At 36.9% G+C, this 19,761-nt stretch overlaps 1 protein-coding gene across 2 annotated transcripts in view; it reads right to left on the minus strand.

The window, feature by feature from the left end:
* Positions 1-4,861: 4,861 nt before the first annotated feature.
* Positions 4,862-19,761, minus strand: part of RYK (receptor like tyrosine kinase) — a 109,131-nt gene continuing 94,231 nt past the window's right edge. For both annotated transcript variants that reach the window (XM_043997755.1, XM_043997754.1), the window contains exons 14-15: positions 8,409-8,545; positions 4,862-6,270 (exon numbers count right to left, since the gene is read on the minus strand). In XM_043997755.1, the coding sequence (XP_043853690.1) occupies positions 6,159-6,270; positions 8,409-8,545 (249 nt within the window). In that variant the 3' untranslated portion in view covers positions 4,862-6,158. The remainder of the gene's footprint in view (positions 6,271-8,408; positions 8,546-19,761) is intronic.

Genomic DNA, 19,761 nt, shown 5'->3' on the forward strand with positions numbered 1-19,761 from the left:
CTGCTTCAGATGACTTCACAGCCATTGAAACAAATTGTTCTCATCCACCCATTCCACCTGGGGAAGTCTTTACATGCTAAAAGCCAACTAAATGATATTGGACTATCAGGAACAGATTGAGTAAGACCTACTGGTATAGTCATCACCTGTCAACTTGATGTTATTTTAGTGAGTTCTGTTAAAACTTTTTACCACATTTCTATTCTTGTCCTTATGCTTCTTTTTTGTTTTAAACAAATAATTGAAAGAGGTATACAACATATGTTTGTCAAGTTTACATGTGGCATGAATTGGGGAGGACAACTAAGCTACAACCAAAATTTTTAAAAAAAAGTCTAAATAAGCTAGAATCATCTAGTAAAATGAAATTTAATAGGGATATTAAAAATATTTAGCTTTATACTTGAGTTAAAATATAACTGTACTAGATTGAGGATATATGTTTAAAAATAATTTCTATGAATTATTTTAGTGGACTAAAGCCTAATATGAAGTGTCATGGTAGCCCCTCCCCCTCCAAAAAAAGCTAGTGCAATATTAGGCTGTATTAAACTTCTAGGTTTAGTGCTCAGGATTAAGAAAGTGATAGTCTTGCTGTACTCTGCTTTGGTCAGATTGCATCTAGAATACTGTGTTCAATTTCGAGTGCTATATTTTAGGAATTGTCTAGATGAGGGTAACCAGAATGGTTGACAGTCCATGAGGGTCTGAAGGAGATGAGGCTGTTGAGCTTGTACAAAAGACTATGTGAATAGTTGCCATTCTCAAGTGTTTGAAAAGCTGTCATGGGAAAGAGGAGTTAAGATATGTTTTGCTTGGCCTTAGAGGACAGAACTAGGAGTAAATTAGGCTTGACAAAGGAAGAAAAAGTTCTTTATCATTAGAGCTATCCAAAAACGGAACAAGGTGCCTTGGGTGGTAGTGAATTTGCCATCATTGGAAATCTTCAAGCAAAGGCTAGATGACCATGGAAATCTGAAGTCCTTTCCAACTCTTCACATACCGTGAAACTGCTATACACACCATCTGTTATCTTTTGAGGCTCCATGTTTAAGATCTATGATCCTTACCTAGCTATCTATAGTTCCTAAAATTTTTTCTCTAAATAATATACCCTAGTTTTCTTTAAATACATGTTTGATAGTTATATGTGTTTATTTTTCTAAAGACAAAAACAAGTAGAAAAGCACAGTTGGATCATTAAGGCAAAGGTATCATTGTTCACCTACTGTCAGCTTACCCTAAGAAGAGGCCAAGCAACTAAGAGAAAGTAAATAGCATTATAAATAATAGCCAGGAAATCCTCACTTACAAAATGATGGCAAACATCATTGTGGCATATCTGAACTTCCAGGAAATACTATTGACAGATAACAGTGTAACATTTAGTAATTACCCACAGCTTCTATTCTATATCAGACTCTCATCAAACATGTTATGATCACAAATCATAGGGCTATTGTACAATACATAAAAGAATGATGAGTACCTTCTTGTGCACAATGAGCCTAATTCTATTTTTTTAACACAATGTTCTCATATCTAGGAAGGAAAAATGCCCCATAAATCCCTGAAATGGCATTCTTCCGTGGGCCAGAGTCCAGTCTATTTCCCCTTTCTACGCTTAAGACAGAATGGTGGCTAAAGATGGTCTAGGCCCTTCTAGAAGCTTTATAACTACCATTCACATTGATAGTGCTTAAAAGGGCATCCATAAAGCACTTTCTCATGAGGTGGATGATGCAGTCGTATTGATGACAGAGACATTGTGACTTAGCTAGTAAGTGTTGCAGCCAGAACCCTGACCCTGGTCTTCTGACTCTAAGATTAACCCAACATTGCCCTGTCATTGTGTGCTATTGTGGCCCTTCCTCACTGAAAAAATAAGCAGCATTTCCCATTATGTCAACAAAAAATTTCTTCATTTCAGCTTCCCCCCCTTAGAAATCTAAATAAAGATGGTGGGAAGTGACCTCTTTATGACATAGTTTCTGACCCTTTAAACTAAAGATGGTATGGTTTTTAAAGCTAACCCGAGATGGGGATGTGGTCTAAGTGTCAAATCCTACTTTGTTCAGTTTAGAGAAAATTGTTCTTGTGAGAAGAGTTTCCACTTTGGTAAAGATTTATACCCACTTCCTTAGTCCTTATCCATTTAACTACAACCACCACCAGATTTGTAGTCAGGATGATTTCAAACAGAATAACTTTATACTAGGTGTGCTGGTGACATAGTAGTAAAAAGGAGTGTCCCCTCACATCTACAGAAAAAACGTATTTATTCCCTAGAGAGAAGTAATGCACAAATATGGAGAACAAAAGAATACAATTCTTGCCCTTGGAATATAGATTACAATTCCATTTTGGTGAGTCTCAACATGAAGGATTGTCTGTAGGAGTTCTATATTCTGGGAGACAGCCCAAAGTAACTACCTTTTGGTTGTTATGATCACATAATCTTTCTATAAAGTAAATACCCATTTCCGCAGAGGGTGCCACCGTCATCCCAGTCACCAAGTTAATAGACATCCTTTGCTCCTCCCCCTCCCTCATGTCCCTCAGCCAATCAGCTGCCAAGTCTTGTCAGTTCCCTCATTCCTACCAATTCCCTTTTCCTCTCCATGAATATGGTTAAGGCCCAGCTCAAGCTCTCACCCCTTCTTGCCTAGATGCTCGCTTTCTTACTGGTCTCTCCACTCTTCAATCCGTCCTTCATACGGCTGCTGGAGGTAATGCTCTTAAAGCACAGGCAGGCCTGACCAGGTCCCGGCTTTGCCCATGAGCACTGACCAGGTCTGTCATTTTCTCATCCATCTTGTGACTGTTTTCTTTAATTGAGCTTTGGGAGGAAGGGACTTAATTTTTTGTCTTTGTAACCTCAACACCTCCTACAGTGCCTAGCACACAGTGGGTACTTAACAAAGGCTAGTTGGTTGATGTGATACATACACCAGGGCCCATCCGTGAGCACCTAAGTCAGGGTCTACAGAAGAACATGCGAGAGAGGGGGAAAGGAGTGGATACTTCTTAGCTTTTCTCCCCACATCAAATATGCTAAGCTGTTCTGCCAGAAAAGCCAGAGATAAATTCCCAAGATAACAAGACGGTACAGAGGATGGAGCCTGGAGACTTGGAGTCAGAAGACCTGAGTGTGAATCTTGTCTCTGATACTTATGAACTGTGTGACCCTGGGTAAGTCATGAAACTTCTGTGGCTCAAATTTTCTATATGTATGATAGGGATAATAATAACACCCACCTCAAGGTTGTATTGAGGGTCAAATAAATAACTCTATGAATCCTAGCTATTAAAATACAGAGACACGAGCATTAAGGACAGAAAGGTTGATTAAAGGGATGTATGTACAGGTCATGTTTCCACTGGTTCGGAACATTTCATTAGTTGACTCATTATAGAATTGTGTTATCCCCCACCTCCCAATCCATCTCTAATCGATGAAATCCCTCCCTGGCTTCAAGAGTCAACTCAGTTGCTGCCTTCTACACAAAACCTTTCCTGGTGCCCCTGGGAGGAGGTGATTCCTCCCCCAAATTTTATAAAGTACTTTTTGGACCTCTCCTTTGCACTTTTCATGGTCTGCCTTACACTGTAGTTATTTGTTAACAAATCTCAGTCTCCTTATTAGACTGTAACTAAGGCGAGACCTTTGCTATATTTTATCTTAGCATCCCCCTACTTCAAGGGAATGTGGCATATCTCCTGGAACAGACATAATGCTTTGCATAGTAGACATTTAATATTTGCTAAATTTATTTGTTGAATAAGCTATGTGTCAACTGTTTTCTCTGAAGCATCTACAAACTGAAAATATGATTTCTAGCCACATACTTCAAAATAGATGTATTATGTAATGTGTTATAATAGGATTTAACTTGTGTGTATTTAAAACAATATTCCTCAAAACCTCAAAAAAATATAAGACCGAATATGAACTTGGAACTTGCAAAACACTTCTGGACTATTTTGCCTTCACAGGGCTGTTTAACACATGGTTTCTTATTAATGATTTAACCATATTCTAAAAGGGATATAGACTTAGACTAGACCATGCCTACAAAGAAATCAGGGTGTGGCCAAATATTAAAATTTTAATTAGAATAGGACCACAATTTATCAATTGCTTAGAACAGAGATGAACAAAACTAACTATTCAGAGGCCTGCATGCTTTAATCACAAATGTTCTTTGGATACAAAGATGACCTTAACAGGTTCACCATCAATAAGATATGTTGTTGAGCTGCTGACCCAGGTGTGGTACCAGATCTGGTGACAATCTATCCATATTTTTAACCTGACTCTCACTGTTATACTGAACAAGTATTTGCCATATCATTGGACCAGGTTAGGGATGTGGTCTACAACCACAAACACTTTTTTATAAGACATAATCTTTTAAGAATGGCCAAACCATGGCAAACAAATCATTTGGTTGTATCTACCTCTTTCTATTTAGCACACACAGAGCAACATGACAGCCGCCTCCAACTGTATATAAGGAAAGGTTTAGAAACTTATAACTGAAGTGAGGTGGGGCAACAAAAACACGAGTTTATGTATGACGTAGTTCTTTTTTGAAAGTTAAAAGTGACAATGAAATTAATGACTATACAGTCAGTCACATTCATTATGTGCTTAGGCCAGTGAAATGACCACATATGTGTGTACACATCCCTTAATTATTTAGCTAGGAAATGTCTAGATGTGTATCAGCTCATAACAATAAGCAAGCTGGTAATGGGCATGAATAATTTTTGATTAGAAGTTGGTGGCTTAGTAGTGTTGAAAGAAAGATTTATTCAAGATTTACTGAGGCTTTGGGTTCTAGATTTAACATTCATATAGAATAAAGCAAATGTATTTATGAACTTTGGTCACAGCAACTTTTGAAATCACCTACTAATTTATGGAAGGGCTGAAGTCGGCATTGGTGGAAGAGTAAACACAATGAAGTATTTTTCTAGCTTTTTCATGTCCAGGGATCTCTAAAATTAGAGTCAAACATAGAAATAAAAGATGGGGAAATACAGACCACGTTCACCATGATTAGTTTCAACAATACTAGACTATAAAACAAATTCTTTAATTTTTCAAGTGTTTTGAGAAATAAATTTATATACTTAACCCAGCCTTGAAGATGAACACAAAATTTACCAGTCTACAATGTTGCCCACAATCATTTGAGTACCAACTCTGCATACTAGGTGCCATAGAGTTGTACCAGATGTGGAGATGGGATTATGCTTTCAAGGAACTTACTAAATGTAGTATCCAGATAGCAAAATAAATAAAATCAACATTGTTTACTACTGGCCTGAAATAATTACTGGTCCCAGGTACATGCCATCTACAAAGCTGATTTAAGTCCCTTTCAAGCAATAACTTCCTTAGCTCCTGCTTCTGAAAAAAAATTAAAAAAAAAAAAAAAAAAAAAAAAAAAAAGGAAAGACGCCTTTCAATAGAAAGACTTGCCACGCAGAAATTCAGGATGAAAATTTTCCATGGAAGGGCTTCGCCTGTACCTATCCGAAGGCATTAAAATTTTTAAAAGAAATTCAGTTCAAGCTTTTCTGTTTACCTATGTTCAATTTTACTTTTCCAAGTACAAGCAAGGTAAACAAGAAAGCATTACTTTTAAATTACTCCTTTTTTTCTGAACAGAAATATTTCAACTCGAAGAATTGTTGCCAAAATCACTGATGGAGATACAATTTTAAAATCATGTTGAATCATTTACTATTATTTTGATGAAGTCAAAATAAAAACAATTAATATGAAAATAGCTATTCCAAACATCTGAGTTTAAACTTTTTTAAAAGCATGGGTTTTAGGGTTTTTTTTCTTTTTTAAAGAATGCTCATCCATCCATCCTACACCTGAAGTCCATTGTAGTTCTATTTTTATAAAAAAATTTTGGGAAAAATTCTCTTAGTTCAACTTAGTAAAAAGTGATATCTAGAAAAGACTCAACATTATCAAGATGTCTGTTTAAAAAACCTTCAGCCTACTAAAGCATTCTAAGGCACAGTGTTTTTAGAAGAAGTATCTTCTTCCATTGGCGTTGCTTATATATGTAGTGTTTATAACTGAGTCCAAAGTGAATCACTGGTGCTCCATTTTGGAGTTTGTGCCAGGAGATTCAAACATAGGCTCCAAGAGCTGCATGAAATTCAGTGAGACACTGCACAAGTTGCTGGAATTTGGGTCTTTCCTCAGGGTCAAGAGCCCAGCAACAGGCCATCACAGCAAACCTGCCAGGGGGACAAAAAGGGAAAAAAAAAATTATTATTGGCAAAAGCAGGAAAAAGAGAAAGTAAATAGGAATGAATCTTGGTCTTAATAAAAAGGGAACAATCAATTTTAAAAAATATATACTAGAAATTAGCTGACAATTTAGCTGATTATTCCTGAATCAATTGATTTCTCTTTTCAAATTTTTTTTTTGCTGTTTGATCTATTTCACTACTAATTACTAGCTCTATCAAAAGGTGGGTATGGACACTGAGAGGAAGAAAAATTTTAAGTGAGTTAATTTTACTAATTTAAAAGAACCAGTAGGGAAGGAAATTGAAACAATGGTAAAATGAAGCATTTGGCAACTTATTAAAAAAAAACTCATGAAAAAAGATACATTTTAGTGATATCATCTGTCTTTATACTATTGTCATTTCAACTCTGCATTCCAGGTTGAACCCTCTACCCTTGTAACACAGAAAAATTGATCCAGAAAAAATATTCAATATAGTGACTACATCAGACAACATATATGACATTCTTTCGAAGTTGTTTCTCAACTTTCTACTGTGAGAGGGAAGATATTTTATTATCTATTCTCTGGGTGCTTGATTAGTTATCCAATTAATCAGAGTTTAAATTCCTTGTAGCAATCTTTCTATTTATATAATGCTAGATATTTTCTCTTGCTTCTTCTGTTTTGGGGGGGGGGGGGCAATGAGGGTTAAGTGACTTGCCCAGGGTCACACAGTTAGTTAGTTAGTTAAGTGTCAAGTGTCTGAAGCTGGATTTGAACTCAGGTCCTCCTGCATCCAGGGCCAGTGCTTTATCCACTTTGCCACCTAGCTGCCCCCAGCTCTGCTTCTTTTGATCTGCATTAGTCCACTAACCCAAGTTAGCAGAATAGAATTACAGGATTTATAGTTGGAAGGACCCATGTATGTCACCTAGGTTAACCTATCAATAAAGAATGAAGAAACTGAGTCTTGGGTCACAAAAGTCACAAAGTGTAAGAGCCAGGATTTAAACCTAAGATCACAGAAACTGGGCTAAAAGGAACTACTGGAAATATTGGAGTGATTTAACGTTTCCTTCTCTAGCTCATTTTACAGATGATGAAAACTGAGGCAGAGTGAAGTGACTTGCCCAGGGTCACACAACTGGTGTCTGAGGTCAAATTTGAACTCAGCTATTCCTGACTTGAGGCCTAGCACAGTATCTACTGTACTACCTAGTTGCCTCACTTAAATATGAAGACCTTTTTTTTTTTTAATTTTTTTTTTGTGGGGCAATTGGGGTTAAGTGACTTGCCCAGGGTCACACAGCTAGTAAGTGTTAAGTGTCTGAGGCCGGATTTGAACTCAGGTCCTCCTGAATCCAGGGCCGGTGCTCTATCCACTGCGCCATCTAGCTGCCCCGAATATGAAGACCTTTTTTAAAAGGGTGAGCTAAGATCACAAATTCATATTTAAGTTGGATCCCCTCATGTTGTAACAATGTCATAAGCATTATGTTCCCCAAGTAGCTAACTTTCCTCACAGGATTAAAATACTAAAGACTGAGCAATTCTATTAACTTAAAACCTTAAAACCTTCATTTCATTCATTCAACTAAGTATTTACTAACTGCTAACAATGAATTAGGCACTATGCTAGAGATACAAATGCAAAGAATGAAACAATCCTTATTCTCAAGGAGCTTACATACCATATTACATCCACATGACTGGGACACAGTTCAGATATACAAGTATTTTTAAAAATTCATTAAGAAATAATTATACATACACACACACACATATGTCTGTTTATCTGTACTTGCATATATAATTGCTTTTGACTGAAACCTTTAGGAATGCCCTTCAAATAATATACAGGTATTACTATAAATGGAATAACACACATCTAACTCAGATACTTTGTGTAAATTATTCTCTGGGGCTGAAATCAGGTACATTAAGAAATAAATGGATTTGTTCTAGTTTTAACCCAGTAAACTGAAAGGCGTCAGTTTCCTAAAGCCTCCAATTCACTATGAGAGATCACTACGTAATGGAAATTTTCTTACTAAATAGGAAAATTCTGGATTATTTATTTCCTAACAAACATATATTAGTCAATGAAATAAGACTTTCTTCCAATATACTGAAACTTACAATTCATCAGGGCAGTTGATTGGTTGAGCTATTCTGTAGCCATCTTTTAGATAAGCAGCCATCTCAAAGGGGTCAATATCCACATACGGGGTCTGGCCCAGAGTCATTAGTTCCCATAGTGTTACTCCAAATGCCCACTGAAGAGAAAAGAAACAAAAAAGGATGTTTTTTTTAAAACAGTGATGTGACAAGATTTTATTAATGATACCTTGTTAAAATCGAATTTAACTGTTAGATAAAATATGCATCATTTATGGTTTTTCAAACCAATTTCTTTTTCTTCTGAATAAGTTTTATTAATGCATGTTTTTACATGAGTCACTTCTGAATACATCGTACCCACCTTCAAGACTTTGTGACAAAGAAAAATGGTTAAACAAATCAAAGTAATGATGTCTGACAGTACATGCAGTATTCTGCATCCAAAGTTATCCCCTGCTTCTCCTTTGCCCTGACCTTTTCATATTGAAAGAAGGAAGGTGCTTCATCTCTTTTCTTTTTTTTTTCTTTTTTTCTTTTACGGGGCAATGAGGGTTAAGTGACTTGCCCAGGATCACACAGCTAGTAAGTATCAAGTGTCTGAGACCAGATTTGAATTCAGGTCCTCCTGAATCCAGGGCTGGTGCTTTATCCACTGCGCCACCACCTAGCTGCCCCCATCTCTTTTCTAAGGCTACAACTGATCATTACAATTACTCGGTTTGGCTTTTAGTGTTCAGCTACATCACTGCAGTCATTATGTATATTGTTCTATTGGTTACTTAACTACATGAATTTATGCAAATCTCCACGTTTCTCTGAATATCTTATATTTGTAATTTTTTATGGTACAATAATATTCCATTACACTCATATGCCAAAATTTGTTTAGCCAATCTCCAACCCATCATTTCCAGTTTTTTGCTACCACAAAAAAGCTATGAATATTTTGATATATGGATTCTATCTTTATCTCTAATCTCCATGTAGTACTATGCCTATTTTAGTGGGATGTCTCAGTCAAAGTGTATGAAGTTTCGTGGTTCTTTAGTGTAACTCCAAAGTGTTTTTCATAAGGTTGCACCAATTAACAGCCCTGCTGTGGGGACTAATGTACACATTCCCTATGGTATGTACATTCCCTTTAAAATTAACTATTTGCCTTTTGTCATTTTTGTAATTTTGCTGGTTGTCAGATGAAACTTCAGAGTTGTTTCCATTTCTTTTGTTACTAGCAATTACAGAAATGCTGCATACTGATGATGATTTGCAATTCTTCTGAAAACTGTCCATATCCTTTTATCCATATAACAAGGTGATAAATCCCAATGTGGATCTTGGATATTGGATATTGGTCACATTGAGAAGAGGTAACTGATGCAAAGATATTTTTTCCCTCTAATTGACAGTTTACCTTCTTATCTTAGCTATATTGATCTTGTTTGTGAAAAAGGTTTTCAAAATTTTATGTAGTTAAATTATTTATTTTCCCCTTGTTTGATCAAAAATTATTTTCCTGGGTTAGAAGAAATAAAAACATTTTTGTTTGTCCCCCCCCCCCAAGGCAATGACTTGCCCAGGGTCACACAGCTAGTAAGTGCCAAGTGTGTGAGGCCGGATTTGAACTCAGGTCCTCCTGAATCCAGGGCCAGTGTTTTATCCACTAGGCCACCTAGCTGCCCCATTTGTTTTGTTTTGGTTTGGTTTTTTGCAGGGCAGTGGGGGTTAAGTGACTTGCCCAGGGTCACACAGCTAGTAAGTGTCAAGTGTCTGAGGCTGGATTTGAACTCAGGTACTCCTGAATCCAGGGCTGGTGCTTTATCCACTGCGCCACCTAGCCACCCCAATGTATTATGGTTTTTTTGTTTTTTGTTTTTGGCGGGGCAATGAGGGTTAAGTGACTTGCCCAGGGTCACACAGCTAGTAAGTGTCAAGTGTCTGAGGTGGGATTTGAACTCAGGTCCTCCTGAATCCAGGGCCAGTGCTTTATCCACTGTGCCACCTAGCTGCCCCTTGCCCCTATTGTTTTTAACAAATGTATTGTGAGGCACTGTGAGTTAACTGAAAAAGCATCAGACGTCCAGTTCTAAAACCTGGCTTTGGGACTTGGCTCCAGTATTACTAGCTGTGTTTTAGTGGCCCAGTCAAAAACCCTGAGCCTCAATTTCTTCATCAGTAAAATGGAAACATTTATACTACCTCCCTCATAGAGTTGTTATAAAGAAGTGTTTTTATAAACTAAAAAATGCCTCATAGATAAGAATCATTTCATTTGAATACAAGTTCCTATATACCCTAAGGTGATAAAAACTATAGGAGTATCGAACATTGAATGTTTATCCTGGGAACAAACTCTGAATTGCTTATCCCTAAGATTTTCCCTGAATTAAGGCATTTGCTGCACACATACTCAGTATGCATTATTAAGAAATCAATGCCACTATAAGAGCTCATTAATTTAGACTATTTGGAGGAAATATGCTGAATATGTGAAACATGCATTTGTTGCCCTTAAAAACAAAACAAAGCAAACTGTGGAGCTAGGGGGAAAAATCTGAAGAAGATAGTACAACTGCTCAGAATTCTGGGATAATGATAATGGATGTTAGTAAGAAGGACAAATTACTCAATTCTTATTTGACATACATACACATATGCACTTGGGTATATACTTTATACAAAGTGCTTTGCATATTTTAAGGTGTTCTATAAATGCTAGCTATTATGAGTCAGGTTAATCAAAGCTAAAAGGACACACAATAAGATGTTTTTAGTCATTTTTCAGTCATTTTTTTTCAATTCTTCATGACTCCATTGGGCATTTTCTTGACAAACATACTGAAGAGATTTGCCATTTCCTTCTCCAGCTCATTTTTCAGATGAGGAAACAGAGGCAAACAGGGTTAAGTGACTTGTCAGGGCCACACAACTAGTATCAGAGGCCAATTTGAACTCAAAGGTAAGTCTTTCTGACTTTAGGTCAGGCACTCTATTCACTTCACCAACTAGCTACATATACACAGACACAAAGACAGACACACACACACATTCACATATTCACTGCTCTACACAGCTGCCCCAATACAATGAGGAGGCCACACCTGTTCTTGTGCCAAATTCATTTGGCATCTCATGTCTTACAAATTAGGCCTTATCTACTACCAGGCATCATGCTTTTTAAAATCCCTTTCACCCTCAATGAATATAGGCTCACTGTCTTACTTTCTTATTGCACTTATAAAATGTTGGGTTTTAATTTTCAGTTTTGTTTCTTTATCTACCTAGTTTTCAAAATCTCTTTGCTGTTTGTTCTGGGACTATTCAATGGTTTCCTAGTTTGTTTTTTAATTGCATGGTCAACTCAAACCAGCTAATGGTCACGTTTTCACTATGAGCATTTATACCTCAAAAATAAGTAAATATTACAAATCAGCACTTGATTGTCTATACTTAAGAAAGTGAATGAGAAAATGTTACTAATGAGGATTAAACTTAAAAGCAGTCACGTACAGTTTTTCTCCCTGGAGAATCAGCTGTTAAAACTGTTGCCAGTACACCCCTAATTTGGATCCAAATCAATTCACTACCTGTATGACGGTAAGATTTCTAAACCTATGTAGCCCAAGTTTCCAGTATTCCCTAAAAGTTGCTACATTATTCATCAGTGAAAAGAAAGTCTTCTCATAACTTAACCTTAAGTGACTGACAATTCTTATTAAAGACTTAAAAATGAAGATGATTTCAACTATCATTACAAGGAAATTACATGGTGATTTTCAAAGAACTGACTCAATTTAGAAAGTGTACTTAATAATATAAACATCTGATAGAAACTGAACTTGCTTCACTTCAATACTGAAAAGGTCTGTAAATTTGTCAATCCAGATATTCCCTTTATTAACAGAGATTGTAGCTACTCTGTAACTTAATAAGACAATCTTGAGAGTTGCTGTGACCTATGACAAAAGTCACTTATCTGAATTTAAACCTTTTTTTAGCTTAATAGCACCTGTCTAAGTTTGTTCCACTAGGACAGGCCTTTAGATCGCTCAGTTACTCCACATGGTAAGTCAACCACATGGTGAAGGATAGTAATTAAAATGTTATATATGTTTGAGTTGTTACTGCTGGTCTTCAATAATTACTTTTGCTCAGAGGAAAAGTTAAGTTTAAAGACTATAGAGGTAGTTCTCTTGGAAAATTCAAGTTACTTACTTCACTGAGTTGATTGTATGTGATAATCTCATACATTTCAGAACAGGACATAAAAACTGAATGTAAACAGGGATTTAAGACTCTCCATATTTAAGTCTTGCCAATAACTGAAATTATACTGAAGAAAAACGCAATTCAAGTTTATGAAAACAGTGATATGTAATAATGCTTTTTTAAAGGATAACCACATGTTCTTTCTTGGGTTTCTCTATGGTTTTCATAAAACATTTTTGCACATGCAGTCTATAAGACTATGTATACATTAACAATATAAACCAACCTTCTGATCTTCCTATCTCTGCCCTCTAACTAATGTAAGCTATTAGTTTAAACCTAATTTCTGCCAAATTGCTTTCCAGTTTTCCCAGCAGTTCTTCTCAAAAAGGAAGTACTTACCCAAGTTACTTATATGCACCATTTTCAGGCAACTAGATGGGGCAGTGGATAAAGCACTGGCCCTGAAGTTGGGAGGACTTGAGTTTAAATCTCACCTCAGACACTTACTAGCTGTGTGACCTTGGGCCAGTCACTTAACCCCAATTGCCTTAAACATCCAGGGCCATCTCCAGTCATCCTGATGTATATCTTTCCACTGGACCCAGATGGCACTGGAGGAAAAAGTGAGGCTGGTGACTCTGCACAGCCCTCCTTCACTTAAATTCTACTCACTGTAAGTCATGACATTACCTCTCAATGTCATGGTCCTCTTGGACAATGAAGGACAAACAACAACAACAACAGGTTACTGAATTAAATTTTATTTATAATTCTTTCATATTTAGTCTGTTATACCAATGTACTTTTTCCTATTATTTTTTAAACATACTATCAAACAGTCTTTTTGGTTTGTTTGGGGTTTTTTTTTTGGGGGGGGGGGGCTGGGTGGTTTTTTGAGAGGCAATCATTAAGTGACTTGCCCAGGGTCACACAGCTAGTAAAGTGTCTGAGGCCAGATTTGAACTCAGATGCACCTGACTCCAGGGCCAGCGCTCTATCCACTATGCCACCTAGTTGCCCCAAATAGTCTTGATAACTACTACTTAAAAATATAATGTGACGTCTAGAAGTTCTATGTCTCCCTTCATTTCCCTTTCTTTTCTTTATTTCCTTTCAGATTATAAAACTTGTATTTCTCTAATGCTTGTTATTAGTTTGTCTAGTTCCATAAAGCATCTCCTCAGGACCATGAATGTCATAGCATTTAATTTGTAAATTAATTTCAGTGGCATCAATTTTATTATATTAGTGTGGCCAAGTCAGGAGCACTGAATATTTCAAACATGTAAGCCATTCTTTCATTGTCTAAAGTATTTTATTTTATTTCATTCATTCATTCATTTGTGGGGCAATGAGGGTTAAGTGACTTGCCCAGGGACACAAAGATAGTAAGTGTCAAGTGTCTGAGGCTGGATTTGAACTCAGGTCCTCCTGAATCCATGACCCATGCTTTATCCACTGTGCCACCTAGGTGCTCTGTCTAGAGTATTTTAAATTGAATCTCTAAAATCTTGTATATCTTGGGTGATTGTCTCCCAGATATCTTACACTTTTGATAGTTGTTTTGAATGGGACTTCTAATTTCTTCTTGGATTTTGTATTGTTATATAGAAGTGCTATTGATTTGTGTCTATTTTGCATCCTGCTCTTTAATGAAGTTGTCTCAATTTCTTTGCTTACACTTTGGAAATTTCTAATGTCAGCAAATAGGGATAGTCTTTGTCTATGTTTTCACCTTTATTTTCTCTTTCCTATTTCACTGCTTCTAGTATTCCTTAGTCACATATAATATTAGTGTGTGTGTATGTTTTTTAATAGTCCTTCTATTCCAAAACTTTGTAGCCCAAACCCCGCCCCTCAGGTATAAATGAATGGTGTACTTTGTCAAAGGCTTTCTGTGCAACTATAATCATGTAGTTTTGGGTAGTTTTGTTTTTAATAGTGTAGCAACAATGGGTGTTCCACATTAAAGAGGTGAGGTAAAGCTCCAGTACCGAATGGATAGATAGGAACCTCATTCATAACAGAACTGTTCTATGGAGTGTAAGTATCCTAGGGGAGGGCTGGTCCTACCTAGGCTTAAGTTTACCTCAAGTACTTATCTGTTAGCCCAAGGGAGGTGTATGCATAAAAAGCACATATACACGTGTATGCACATGCACATGTGAATATATGTGTGGTATATATAGCTATCCATACACATATGTACATATATGAGCACATGTGTGTACACGTTGTATATTGTACCCACACATAATATACACACAATGTATGCACATACATACACACATATGTACAAATTATTACAGAACTCTGCCTACAGACACTTAGGGACTAACCCAGTCTTGGGGTATGCATTCTTACCAGCTCTCACTTTATGCCCCCCAACCCTTTTTTCACAACATTCCATCTGATCTTATGGGCCACATAAATTAAATAAATTTAATTAATTAATTAATTAATTGGATGAATTAATTAAATAAATAACGAATATGCTAGTGGCCTGGGTTCACTTAGATATTGTAAATATTAAGCCATATAGTAAGAAATAAAAATGGATTATTATTAGGTCTGCTGTTTGATTTTTGGATTCCAGAGACAAAAATGAGAATCTCAAAAGTTCATATCTGCAGTCCATAGAGCCTGCATCTTAGTTTTGTCTTTAGTCCGTAGGACTTTCTTCCTTATTAGCTAAAGGAATTTCTCTATACTTATTACAGACTACTGTTCAAATCCTGTTCTGCCTATAAAATTAAGACTTATCAAATAATCATGGTCTATAACTTCTAAGTAACTCCAAATTATAGAATTCAATGAAAATGACATGTAAACTGTCACTTTTCTATTTTATTTCTGTATTTCATTTTATATTCCAACTTAACCTCTCCAATGGGCTTTAGGCAGATCTGCCCAAGTCTACTTTTTCTTCTGGTCACTTTGATACTACTCTCATTCATCTCCCAAGATGCCACACAAAACTAGTATAGTCTCAGTTCTGAAGTGAGGACTCACATGGTAGACCCCCTTCCTGTGTGCCCATTAAGTTTTTCCAGTTTGAGAAGGGCAGATATTGGTTTCCCTTGATTCTTAATCTGAAGCTAATATGTATAAGTCATTGTGATACAAAGTGATAAACAGAGGTACTGAGATATAAAGAGTTCAGAAAACAAAAAGTCACACAATCCCTGCTTTCAAGGAACTTACACCCTAATGTGAGCAAAAAGAAATTTATGCAAATATAAATGGCAAATAATTTTATAATGGCAAAGGAGGGGGTCTATACAAGCTGCTATATAACAAGCAAGAGGAGGAAGAAATTAGTTTCAGCTGGTGGTAATAAAGGGAAGAGGGAAGTAAGAACACTTTATGAAGGAGTACATAAACTAGGCCCTGAAGAAAGAGCCTGGGGAGGGGGGAAACTAGCTATGGTTCAAATAAATGTTCCCCAAATGAAGGCTCTAGAATTTTTCTCCCCCTAGCCTCTTGTTATTTTTTAATGTGGTGGAGAAAGAGGGAAGAAATCAAACCGAATGTAGAGGTTTTTATAACTGGTTAATTGGGCAGATGGTGGTGCCATAAACAGAAGGCAGGAACTCTGTTTATGTGGCTGTATATCCCACTAGAACACAAGCTCCCTGAGACCAGGAACTATTCCGACGCTTCTTTCTTGGTCCCCGATACATAGTACAGTCCCCTGCCCGTTTTTAATAGGGACAGGCCTTTTTTGAGGGGAAAATGATGACTCCAGTCTTAGAGATGTGGGAGGAAGGAGACATGCCCGAATCTTAAGGGAGACAGAAATGAATACATAACGTCTTATGTCTTGATAGGAAAAAAAGTGTGGGTAACAAGCGAGGTAAACTACAAGATCCTAATGCAAAGAAGCAAATTTGTCACTGATACTTAGTGGAATGGGAGCCATAGCTGAAATATTCTGGAACAGTCTGACTTATTCAAAAGAAACAAGAGGTAAGGGGTAGAATGAAAGAAGCAGAGCACCACTGTATCTTAAGAAGATATAGTAATGTGAGGAAATCCAGGACAAGACTGCAAAAGTCAAGTAAAGAGTCTTTGGGTGAAACTCAACAAAGGTGGAATCATAAGCAACATTGTCATTGGCATAAAATACAGAGGAAACAGATGAAAAAGTCTGCCCAAGTCTAGCAAAGAAAAAAGATGTAATAGCACTTGCTGAATGATCAGATTAGCTAATCATTTTTTACTTGCCTTAATGATAATTTGTCCTTCAAATGGCAGAGTAATGAATTAACAAGAACTTTGAGGTACAGTGAATACAGTGCTAAATTTGGAGTCAGGAAAAGCTCAGTTCAAATCCTGACTCAAGATATTTACTGCCTTGTGTGACCGTGGGTAAATAACTTAGTCTCAGACTGGGAACAATAAATGTACCTAGCTCACAAGGTTGTTGTGAGGATAGAATGAGATGATATTTAAAGTATTTTGCAAACACTACAGTACTACATAAATGCTGTTATTATTTATAGTATCATCTCTTATGAAGCTGATGGATACCAATAGGGAAGAACCAGTTGCTGGGTTAGAAATGATAGAATCTTTAGGGGAAAGTAATTCTTCCATCTTCATCTAAGAATTTGTAACAGAGGAGCATAGTCATGGCATGGACCTTAAATTTTAATTGAGAGTACTTCAAAGAATTTGGGAAAAGGATCCCATAGACCTACAAGGGAAATCAGTCCAGGAAGCATTGAAAGCTCTCCAGAAAGAAATTTTGAAGGTACAAAGAGAAACAATTCTGATATGGAAAAAGAGGAGCTGTTTTAATCAGTCACTTCATTCAACTAGCATTTATTAAGCGCTTACTACCTGCCGGGCATTGTGCTAAGCACTGGGGATACAAAGAGAGGCAAAAAACAATCTCTTCTCTCAAGGAGCTCATAGTCTAATGAGGGAGACATTGAATGGAGAACACAACATACAAACAACGATGTACAAATGAGGTATAAAGGACAAACTGGGGGGTAGTTTCAGAGGGAAGGTATTAAGATTAAGGTGACTTGATATGGATTCACAAGGAATTGACCACCTTATGTTTTTAAAAGACACATATAGAAGATAGAAGGGCCGATGATGGAGGATGAATTAAAAAGTATGTCAATGTGTTCTTATAAGAACAGTATGGGATAATCCTGTAAAAAGAGTTTCACAAACACTAGCATTTAGAATGAGCTGGAATTGGTCAATAGAGGTAAGGACAACAGCAAAAAAATCCAACCTATTATTTTATAGCTAAATTTCAGAAAAGAGTAGGCTCAAACAAGGGGAAGGGGGAAAGGAATAAGCATTTATATAGCACCATTTATATATGTACCAGGCACTGTGCTAAGTGTTTTGAAAATATTATCTCATCTGATCCTCTCAACAACCCTGGTAGGTAGGTGCTATTATTCCCATTTTACAATTGAGGAAACTGAGGCAAACACAGGTTAACTGACTTGCTCAGGGTCACAGAGTTAGTAAATATCTAAGAAGAGATTTGAACTCAGGTCTTCCTAGCTCCAGGCCCAAGACACTATCCACTGAACGACTTAAATGCCTCAAGGGATATAAAACTATTGTTAAGAATGGATAAGATGGGGGCGGCTAGGTGGCGCAGTGGATAAAGCACCAGCCCTGGATTCAGGAGTACCTGAGTTCAAATCCAGCCTCAGACACTTGACACTTACTAGCTGTGTGACCCTGGGCAAGTCACTTAACCCCCATTGCCCTGAAAAAAAAAAAAAAGAATGGATAAGATGAAGAAAATTTACACCTGCTTGATTCTTAGGTTGCTCCTGTTTTTTCTGCCATGGAAAATGATCTTTGGCCTAGAAAGGACAGAATAAAAATAATACCAAATAATAGGAAGATGATGCTCAAGATAACGTAATATAAAGAGAATACTTAGTTGCCCTTGATAAGCTCAATTCACCAGGCCTGAATGAAGTACACATCCCAAGTTGCTGAAAGAAAAGGAAGATGCGATGGTTGAAACAATTTCAGTAATCTATGAAAAACAGTAACAAGTGAGAGAATTGCCAAAGGAATAGAGAAGGGCAAATATTATCTCAATTTTCAAAAAAGGAAGAGAATAGAATCTGAAAACTATAGGCCAGTAAAATCTGATTTCAATTGCTAGTAAAATATTAGAAAATATTAATAAAGGGAGAGTTAATAAAGACCCAGAAATGGAAGAAGTGATCAAGTCTCATCATGGTCAAAAATAGATCATGGGGGGCAACTAGGTGGCGCAGTGGATAGAGCACCGGCCCTGGAGTCAGGAGTACCTGAGTTCAAATCCGGCCTCAGACACTTAACACTTACTAGCTGTGTGACCCTGGGCAAGTCACTTAACCCCAATTGCCTCACTAAAAAAAAAAAAAAAAAAGGTCATGGCAGACCAACCTCATGTACCATTTATATAATATTTGAGTATTTGATGAAGTTCTTCATGCAATGGCCAAGATGCAACTGATATTACAGTTAGGTTGGCTAAAAACTGGTTGGAAGGCAAAATCCAAAGGGGCTGGTGATCTGACATCAACTTGGAAAAAAGTTAAGAGGTGTACCCCCAAGGCACTGTGCTTGACTCTGTCCTGTTTAACATTTTTATCAATGACTAGGATAAAGGCATAAGGTATAAAGCTTATCAAATTTTTATATGGTAGAGCTATAAAGGGGAGATTAAAAGATTGCTGGGCTAAAACACTGGGCTGAATCTGATAAAATTAAATGGGGTGACATCAAGCCTTGCACTTAGATTTCAATATCATAAGTAAATGACAGTGGAGGTGTGGAAGTCAGCAGTTTATCTGAAAAAGATCTAGGGATTTTAGTAGGCTGAAAATACAATATAAATCAAAAGCTAGTGGCATCTTAGGAACAGGAATAGAGAGTAAACCTATTATTTCATTGACATTGGGAACTTTCGGACGAGAACTCCATTTTCTTTTCTTTTCTTTTCTTTTCTTTTTTTGGTGAGGCAATTGGGGTTAACTGACTTGCCCAGGGTCACAGCTAGTAAGTGTCAAGTGTCTGAGTCCGGATTTGAACTCAGGTCCTCCTGAATCCAGGACTGGTGCTTTATCCACTATGCCCCCTAGCTGCCCCTGAGAACTCCATTTTCTAATACAGGACAGTCAGT

Source organism: Dromiciops gliroides, chromosome 3, assembly GCF_019393635.1.
Source record: "Dromiciops gliroides isolate mDroGli1 chromosome 3, mDroGli1.pri, whole genome shotgun sequence".
In the NCBI taxonomy this organism is placed as follows: Eukaryota; Metazoa; Chordata; class Mammalia; order Microbiotheria; family Microbiotheriidae; genus Dromiciops; species Dromiciops gliroides.